The following is a 9,532-nucleotide window of genomic DNA, read 5'->3' as shown; positions in this document are numbered from 1 at the left end:
CGTCAAGCTCAAACGACAGCCTGGTACAGCCCAGCTCCCCCACCTACTGAACAACAAGCTCACCCACAAGCTCAGCCTGGATCACTTCCAAGAGTTCTTCAACACCATAAAGACCTCCAGTGGCACTTAACTACTGTGTTTGGAACTGGAGCCGTTGTAAATCTATCGTTTTCTGCATCGTAGTGGCCAACTACTTGTTTTCTTTCTTGTTCTAAACAAATACCATCATGACCTCCAGTTGTGTCAGGTTACATACCGACTGCTGCTGGTCTACTGTCTGTTGTTTCACCTTAGCTTATAAGAGAATAGAGTTTTACATTTAATATTGCAACCCTAAAGGACTGGTGGAGGAGGCACTCCACTTTAGATGAGTTACAAAGCAATAATATCCTAATAGAGTGGAGAATTCCACAGCTAATCTTTTCATGTGTAATAACTGATAACTGATTATAAGCAGATATTAAACACAATTAAACTGTTTGAACCTCAGAACAGCCCGCCACTAGCTTGCCAGCTTCTAAGAAATACACACAAAATGTTAAAATACAATAGGTCATGGATTTCTGCATTAAAATATCAGTCTGTTTGGCTAGGTGGCAAATGGTCCAATCAAGTACCGATCGAGCAATGTATGTACCGATCGAACAATGTATGTTGTCCCGAGAATGGACAGTTTGATGAGCTGGTGATCCTTCTTCTCTGCGTCTGAGGGCATTGTGTACATCAACAGGGTACGGATATCATCAGCCTGAGGAAGGAGGCGGATGTGGTCAGAGGGAGAGTTACTGGGTGATAAGGGGTTTCCCTAGCCATGTGTGTCAAAATATATTTGATGGGAATTATTGTGAACAGACTACATCCTTGTCAGACAGTTGTGCAACTAGAAAAATATAACACATGCATACATTCACTATGTCTACCATTTTGAGTAAAGAAATAATGAGAGCTCTCTTGTTTATGTTGAGAATCAACATATAATACTGATGGTACCCAGTGTCGTTGGGGTAGGCCGTTGTTGTAAATAAGAATTTGTTCTTTACCGACTTGCGTAGTTACATTTAAATAAATCAAAAATATGAAAAATCAAAGACTAAGATTCTAGCTGCAAAATGGATGGTTTAGAGATTTTATTTTTAAAGTCCCAGATCTTAGAACTGCTTTGTGATTTCTTCCTCTTTCATGACTCAAAAAGTACATCACTTCACAAACAATATTTTTTTTATTGACAACCCAGCATTGTTTGCAGATTAGAACCTTTTAGCACCAAGTTCAAAGGTGTTTGTGCAGATAGATGTTTTTTTTCCAACGTAAATTGACTTTTTCACAAATCTGACATATCTCACATGTGAAGGAACTCTAAAATATCAACTCTATGTGAATGACTAAACTCAGCAACAAAAAAAACATCATTTTTTCAGGACCCTGTCTTTCAAAGATATATCGTAAAAATCCAAATAACTTCACAGATCTTCATTGTAAAGGGTTTAAACACTGTTTCCCATGCTTGTTCAATGAACCATAAACAATTAATGAACATGCATCTGTGGAACGGTCATTAAGACAATAACAGCTTACAGACGTTAGGCAATTAGGGTCACAGTTATGATAACTGAGGACACTAAAGAGGCCTTTCAACGGACTCTGAAAAACACCAAAAGAAAGATGCCCAGGGTCCCTGCTCATCTGCGTGAACGTGCCTTAGGCATGCTGCGAGGAGGCATGAGGACTGCAGATGTGGCCAGGGCAACAAATTGCAATGTCCGTACTGTGAGACGCCTAAGACAGTGCTACAGGGAGACAGGACGGACAGCTGATCGTCCTCGCAGTGGCAGACCACGTGTAACAACACCTGCACAGGATCGGTACATCCGAACATCACACCTGCGGGAAAGGTACAGGATGGCAACAACAACTGCAAGAGTTACACCAGGAATGCACAATCCCTCCATCAGTGCTCAGGCTGTTCGCAATAGGCTGAGAGAGGCTGGACTGAGGCCTTGTAGGCCTGTTGTAAGGCAGGTCCTCACCAGACATCACCGGCAACAACGTCGCCTATGGGCTCAAACCCACCGTCGCTGGACCAGACAAGACTGGCAAAAAGTGCTCTTCACTGATGAGTCGCGGATTTGTCTCTCCAGGGGTGATGGTCGGATTCGCGTTTATCGTCGAAGGAATGAGCGTAACACCGAGGCCTGTACTCTGGAGCTGGATCGATTTGGGCGATGTGTCACAGCATCATCGGACTGAGCTTGTTGTCATTGCAGGCAATCTCAATGCTGTGCGTTACAGGGAAGACATCCTCTTCCCAGGCTCATCCTGACATGACCCTCCAGCATGACAATGCCACCAGCCATAGTGCTCGTTCTGTGCGTGATTTCCTGCAAGACAGGAATGTCAGTGTTCTGCCATGGCCAGCGAAGAGCCCGGATCTCAATCCCATTGAGCACGTCTGGGACCTGTTGGATCGGAGTGTGAGGGCTAGTGCTATTCCCCCCAGAAATGTCCGGGAACTTGCAGGTGCCTTGGTGGAAGAGTTGGGTAATATCTCACAGCAAGAACTGGCAAATCTGGTGCAGTCCATGAGGAGGAGATGCACTGAGGTACTTAATGCAGCTGGCCACACCAGATACTGACTGTTACTTTTGATTTTGATCCCCCCTTTGTTCAGGGACACATTATTCAATTTCTGTTAGTCACATGTCTGTGGAACTTGTTCAATTTATGTCTCAGTTGTTTAATCTTGTTATGTTCATACAAATATTTACACGTTAAATTTGCTGAAAATAAACGCAGTTGACAGTGAGAGGACTTTTCTTTTTTTGCTGAATTTATTTTAACCAAAATGACAGTTAGAACCTTATAGTTCCGAGGTCTCGAGTTACTGGTACGTAGGTATGTGTGGTTTATCTCCAAAAGTAAAGGTACAAATAATAACACGCAATAATGTGCATAATTATGTGGCTGTTAACTTATATAATATGAATATCAATGCAATGACAATATACAAATACAATGTAAATGAGTAAAGCTATACATAATTAGTGCAGCAATGCAACAAATCTCATGGCAAAGAGGCTGCAAGAGCATGTGGCATAGAAGACAAAAGCTAGAGCAAGCTAGCGGTGGCTACATAGCATAGCATATGGCAGGCAATCAAACAATATAAAGCTCACGAAAAGATTTCAAGCAGCAAAGCAATAGCCACAAAAAAGAGGCCTTAATTAGCATAATAATAATAAACGCTCAAAACGCTCAAAAGGTAACAACTGCTGGATCCAAAATAGGTATTTTTGCAAAGGTCACAAAAAAATATAATCTTAACGGCTGTTCATGCAATAATCAAAACAACATTGTAAGCATACAAGAACCCAAATTAGGGTTTTTGTTTAGACGTAAATCTAGATATTACTTCTAAACAAAAATGGGCGCAGTTGACGATGGGGTCTTTCTGCCTCCAAGAATCCTGTGCATCCTTGCCTGATGTGAGTGTGTCATGTACTAAAGAGTGGACTATGGGCAGCGCCATTGAGGGCATCTCCATTTTAGTAGTACATTTTCTCCAAGTAGTACATTTTCTTCTTCTACTACTTGAAGTTAGGGCTGGGCATGGTCTAAAAATTATATCTCGATTTTTTTTAATTTGTGGGTGATTCCCGATATATCTTTAAATTTTTTACAAATGTTTTCTCTAAATATGCTTTGTTGTACAATTAACGGTAAAATACACTGCATTTTAAACAGTCAGCAATACTCTAATGAATTCAGGGCTTGCAAAATTATATTTAGGCTCAATATAAGCCTTCCACAACCATAAGACCCACTAATAAATGCAGTATTTTATCTAAATAGTTTAACCTGGGTTTTTGCAATACTCACTGATCTGGCTTTCAAGTCTGTCTATGAAAATGATCTTGTTGTTACAAATTTGACCAGAACCATGCATAATGCACATTCACTAATAATGACCAACTTCTTATCGCAGGCATTTCGCTGATGTCGTTCATTACGAGAAGTAGCCTATACTACAAAAATGTGAAGTTGAAAATAAAATAGGTTTGCTAATATGGGTAATTGTTAATGGGTCAATTGATGGCTACAACCATCAAATTAGTAGTAGTAGTTTAAAGGATAATTTAAAAAAATGTGGTGCACACACACACCTCTTAAGGATCAGACCCTTATTTTCCGAACTGCCTGTAGCTCAGGACCTGAAGCATGGATATACATATTCTTGATACCATTTGAAACGAAACACTACATTTGTGGAATTGGGAAATTAATGTAGGAGAATATAACACATTAGATCTGGTAAAAGATAATACAAAGAAAAAAACATGCATAAAAAAAAATGTGTTCCATCTTTGAAATGCAAGAGAAAGGTCACAATGTATTATTCCAGGTTAGGCGCAATTTAGATTTTGGCCACTATATGGCAGCAGTGTATTTATTTAATTTAACTAGACAATTCAGTGAAGAACAAATTCTTAGTTACAATGACAGCCAACAGGGAACAGTGGGTTAACTGCCTTGTTCAGGGGCAGAACGACAGATTTTTACCTTGTAAGCTCTGGGATTTGATCCAGCAACCTTTTGGTTACTGACCCAACGCTCTAACCTGCCGCCCCTAGGCTACCTGCCGTGTATGGGCAAAGTTTTTGACTGATCCAATGAACCATTGGATTTCTGTTCAAAATGTATCAAGTCTGCCCGAATGTGCCTAATTGGTTTATTGATACATTTTCAAGTTCATAACTGTGCACTCTCCTCAAACAATAGCATGGTATTCTTTCACTGTAATAGCTACTGTAAATTGGACAGTGCAGTTAGATTAACAAAAATGTAAGCGTTCTGCCCATATCATTTGTCTATGTCCTGGGGGACATAGGGGGGGGGGGGACACTGATCCTGTAGAGGTTAATGTTATAAACGTATCGTTATATTTATCGTTATCACATCAATTCAGGCAATTTATCACGATATAGATTTTTGTCACCCAGCTCTATTACCAAGCACAAGCCCCCAGGTGCTAGTGAGTAGACAGCTCATCTTTATACTTAAAGTCAAGCCAACTTGGATCTATTTGCTAGCTAGCAAGGTAGAACAGTTGAATTATTATTAACATACCCTTCTGTACATCTCCAACTGTTTGAAGAGCATTCTAGCCTGTCCACTTTGTTCAGATGTTGAAATCAAGTGGACAACCTTATTTCTTAGGAGAATGAGTTGCCGATTCCTTATATAATTGCACATGTATAAAACAAAGACAACTAGTATAACAGTCTGTGGCTAAAATGCTTCTATAGGTATGTGGTACTGCAATGCCAAGCGCAACAGAAACTGAGCATTAGTTTTCTAGAATCAATGCTCATTGACAATCTTGTTTTAGTAGGAGGAGACATAAAAAGGGTATCAAGGGTTAAAGTTCTCCTCTAAACCTTTGAAAAACTTCTTATCATGAACCATTTCCAAATAACATGGTATGTAGCCTCATGGTACATATCTTAGTAACTTAGTTTGAGAAAAGCTAAGGGATTGGTTTGGAGATGTCTGATTTATTGATAAATCAGAAAATCAGATTTTATGGGTCTGTCCATTTAATCCTTTAAGCTACTAACAATTAACTATGTAACACTTATCACCCAAAAATATTCTCATAACCAAAAGTCAGATTCACTCCAATGTTGGTCTTTGGACTCATCACAATAGTCCCTAAAGAGTTAACATTGATGCATTCAAAGATATTCACACTATACCAGCAGATGCACAGTAGCACATACGCTAATATGCTCAAATATAATAAAAATACTTTAAGCATGCTTTCCAGTGTGAGCTCACTGCCTCTATAATATCTGGCATACTCACATGAAAGAGGGAACAGCTGTCGTTGGTCTACTTATTGTCCCCTTCCCACTCGCTCCACCCTCCCCGAAAACAAAAAAAGCCAGTGAGATATCTCCTTTCCCTACAGTCTCTGGGGCACCCTTCCGCAGGGTCAGGGCAATAAGTAGACCAGAGTGGCCCCGCCTCGATCAGGAAAAATGTGGGCGTGGGATGTTTCGCTTCTCTACCGTCTCTGCCGGAATAGAAAGGAGGTGCCTTCAAACCTGCCCGTTTTTGTACCTGGCCATAGAGCTGGTTAGATGGCACACCTGTCTGAATGCCATTTGTCCTTGAATGCTTCTCCCCACTTTTACCCCACAGACTAGAGAATTCTTAACAATATCCATTCTATCTTTCTGATTATAAGCCTGCATTCTATCCAGTTTATGTTGAATTAAAAGCGTGCTAGACAAACTGCACAATACATTACAGTGTAATAAATAACAGTATCGACAATACAAGAACAAGCAATCTAGTAATTGATATCTTCTGATGGACAGTATACCTTAGCTTGGTCCCATATCTGTTTATGCTATCATCCCGCTCATTGCCACTCCATGGCATGCAAAACATTACGAGTACAAGCAGTCGAATGTTAGCACAAATCAATGACTGTATATATGAATGGACAAAGACATCCATCACATGACACCATTCCTTTACTATGTGAAGATGCAATAGCGCATTGACCACGAAGATTGTCATTTATTCATTCACTATAATGGGGATCCTGTTTTTCCTATCAATGCCTGCAAAACCGCAGTCAGCCATGAACTTCCATGGCTTCAATGAAAGTGGGCATTTGTTGTCCCCTGGCACAAATAGGCTGGTACCAGGGCTAAGTATACCTTGCCTGTGACTAATTATATTGTTAAGAACCATTAAAATACAACATAAAGCTATATTTCCTTCTGTTATATAGCAACACTTAGACATAATACTCAAAAACATACACCCATGAATATCATAACTGTTCCCCATTACGAACTGAGGGTATAGTGTTTAGAGTTTGATCATGATGAGCTAAGTATACAGTAAAATCTACCATTTTGGTCGACTATGATTGTCAGATTAAGACATAATTGGCATTTTATTTTTGCACAGACATGTAAGTTGGCTTGTCCAAGCCAGAATGGCCCCTTATGGCAGAAGCCAATCTCCTGTTTATGTAAGGCAGCTTAATGTACAAGTCCAACCCTTGGAAAGGACGCTAGTGTATGGCAGGGCCTTTTGCATAGATTCTGTAAGGCATTTCACTCAGCCTTCATTTTGTCTCTGATATCCGAAGGCAAGGTTTCAAACAGGACGTCCTCCACCACTAGGCCGCCACGCTTCAACGCCCGGCAGAACCGCAGCTCTGGAGGCAGGAGCTCAAAATGGTTGCCCTTCAGTTCCAGGTGTGTCAATAGAACCAGGTATGAGATTTTTGGTGAGAGCAACGACAGCATATTCTTGCCCAGCTTGAGGGTTTTGAGCTTCTTGCAAAAGAAGAGCTCATCTGGGAGGTTCTCGATCTTGTTGCACGTGACAGAGAAATACTGAAGACTCTGTAGGACGCCAATCTCCGGCGGAACGAACCGGATGTCGTTGTTGGACAGGTCCAAGTAACGAAGCTTGTTGCATAAGAACAGGTGCGGGGACAAGATCTCTATCTTGTTGTGACTGAAGTAGAGGCGCTCCAGGCTGCCCAGCTTCTTGATGTGCTCAGGGATGTAGCAGATACTGTTGTGCCAGAGTTTCAGGCACGTCAGCTTGTGGAGGTGCTGGCAGCTGACTATCTCCTCAATGGAGCGCAGGTTGTTTTCCTTCAGGTCCAACTCCTGTAGAGTTAAGAGTAAAACATTTTGTGTCATTGGTCATTCCACAATATTACAGCAATTGGCCATACATATATTTTTTTGCAACCCGGGTTGTGTGAAACTGTATGCAATCATAGCAGGCAGTTACAGCAAAGCACACCTGTAGGCTGACTACTCAGAGTTTTGAGACACTGTAGACGATCATATCAGGCAATCATAGTATGGTATATCATACCTGTAGGTTTGTGAGGCTAAAGACAGCATGTGGGATGCGTTCCAGGTCACAGTGCACCAGCTCCAATTCAGTCAAGTTCACCATTTTCTTCAGGTTGTTGAGCATCACCAGCTTGGTGCCATCATTGTAGATGTACAGCCTCTGCAGGTGGCTGGACACGTCTACGATGGACTGGGGGATCTTTGTAAAGTTACTTTTGATCGAGAGGGTCTTCAGATGCTTCAGCTCCCTCAGGGACTCCAGACCCACATTCTTCGAAGCGTCAGGACTCAGTGAGCCAATGAGGTAGAGCTCCTCTAGATTCCGCAGGTGGTACAGCCAATGAGGCAGCTCCCTGCTGTCATCAAACTTCACCCTGAGCACCTTAGATAGAGATAGATACTTCATTAATCCCTGCGTAGAAATTAAATGTCAACAACAGCAGACAAAATACACATGGGTTGTTCCAATAAAATGAGTGCCTTTTTGAGTCCCTTTGATATTTTAAGTAGAAATTGTACACAAATGTTGAATTTTAAAAGCATCCCTGAGTCGCCTCTTCACTTTTGACGTTGAGACTGCTGTTTTGTGGGTACTATTTAATGAAGCTGCCAGTTGACGACTAGTGAGGCGTCTGTTTCTGAAACGAGACACTCTAATGTACTTGTCCTCTTGCTCAGTTGTTCACCGGGGCCTCCCACTCCTCTTTCTATTCTGGTTAGACCCAGTTTGCGCTGTTCTTTGAAGGTAGTACACAGCGTTGTACGAGATCTTCAGTTTCTTGGCAATTTCTCGCACCTTCATTTCTCAGAACAAGAATAGACTGACTAGTTTCAGAAGAAAGGTCTTTGTTTCTGGATATTTTGAGCCTGTAATCGAACCCACAAATGCTGATGCTCCAGATACTCAACTAGTCTAAAGAAGGCCAGTTTTATTGCTTATTTAATCAGGGGAACAGTTATCAGCTGTACTAACATGATTGCAAAAGGGATTTCTAATGATCAATTAGCCTTTTAAAATGAATAACTAGGATTAGCTAACACAACATGCCATTGGAACACAGAAGTGATGGTTGCTGATAATGGGCCTCTGTATGCCTATGTAGATATTCCATTAAAAATCTGCCGTTTCCAGCTACAATAGTCATTTACAACATTAGCAATGTCTACACTGTATTTCTGATCAATATGATGTTATTTTAATGGACAAAAAAAAGAGATGTTCTTTCAAAAACAAGAACATTTCTAAGTGACCCCAAACTTTTGAAAGGTAGTGTACATTCAACACCGAGGCGTATTCGGTGATTACTCACATAGATGCACACATTCCTACAGGTTACAGACGATGTACAGTGCCTTCAGAAAGTATTCACACCCCTTGACTTTTCACATTTTGTTGTGTTACAGCCTGAACATGTGTCACGACTTCAACCGAGGCAGGCTCTCCTTCCCGTTCGGGTGGCGCTCGGCGGTCGTCGTCACCGGCCTACTAGCTGCCACTGACTCTTTTTCCTCCCCCTCCTTATGTGTTTATTTGTTACACCTGTGTTCAGTTAAGTGGGTAATTAGTATGGCTTTATTTGTCAGCCAGCCCGTAGGCGTCTTTGTGCGGGATTGTTACTTTGTAACCTTTTGGATTT

At 41.2% G+C, this 9,532-nt stretch overlaps 1 protein-coding gene across 1 annotated transcript; it reads right to left on the bottom strand.

Annotated features, from left to right (window-relative positions):
• Nucleotides 1-1,200: 1,200 nt before the first annotated feature.
• On the bottom strand, nt 1,201-8,316 carry LOC139541361 (volume-regulated anion channel subunit LRRC8C-like). Its single transcript, XM_071345936.1, has 2 exons — nt 7,915-8,316; nt 1,201-7,700 (listed from the first exon to the last, which is right to left on the bottom strand). The coding sequence occupies exons 1-2, from the start codon at nt 8,299-8,301 to the stop codon at nt 7,134-7,136; spliced, it is 954 nt and encodes a 317-aa protein (XP_071202037.1). The 5' UTR covers nt 8,302-8,316; the 3' UTR covers nt 1,201-7,133.
• Between the last annotated feature and the right edge of the window lie 1,216 nt (nt 8,317-9,532).

Source organism: Salvelinus alpinus, chromosome 16 (genome assembly GCF_045679555.1).
Source record: "Salvelinus alpinus chromosome 16, SLU_Salpinus.1, whole genome shotgun sequence".
Taxonomy (NCBI): Eukaryota; Metazoa; Chordata; class Actinopteri; order Salmoniformes; family Salmonidae; genus Salvelinus; species Salvelinus alpinus.
The sequence above is the reverse complement of the archived record's forward strand: the minus strand, read 5'-3'. Positions and strand labels throughout refer to the sequence as shown.

What these genes read in the sequence shown, in the direction of transcription:
- LOC139541361 (XM_071345936.1), bottom strand. Translation starts at nt 8,301, where the DNA reads ATGAAGTATCTATCTCTATCTAAGGTGCTCAGGGTGAAGTTTGATGAC. An exon ending in TTAGCCTCACAAACCTACAG is followed by an intron (nt 7,701 to 7,914) that starts GTATGATATACC and finishes TTAACTCTACAG; the next exon opens with GAGTTGGACCTGAAGGAAAA.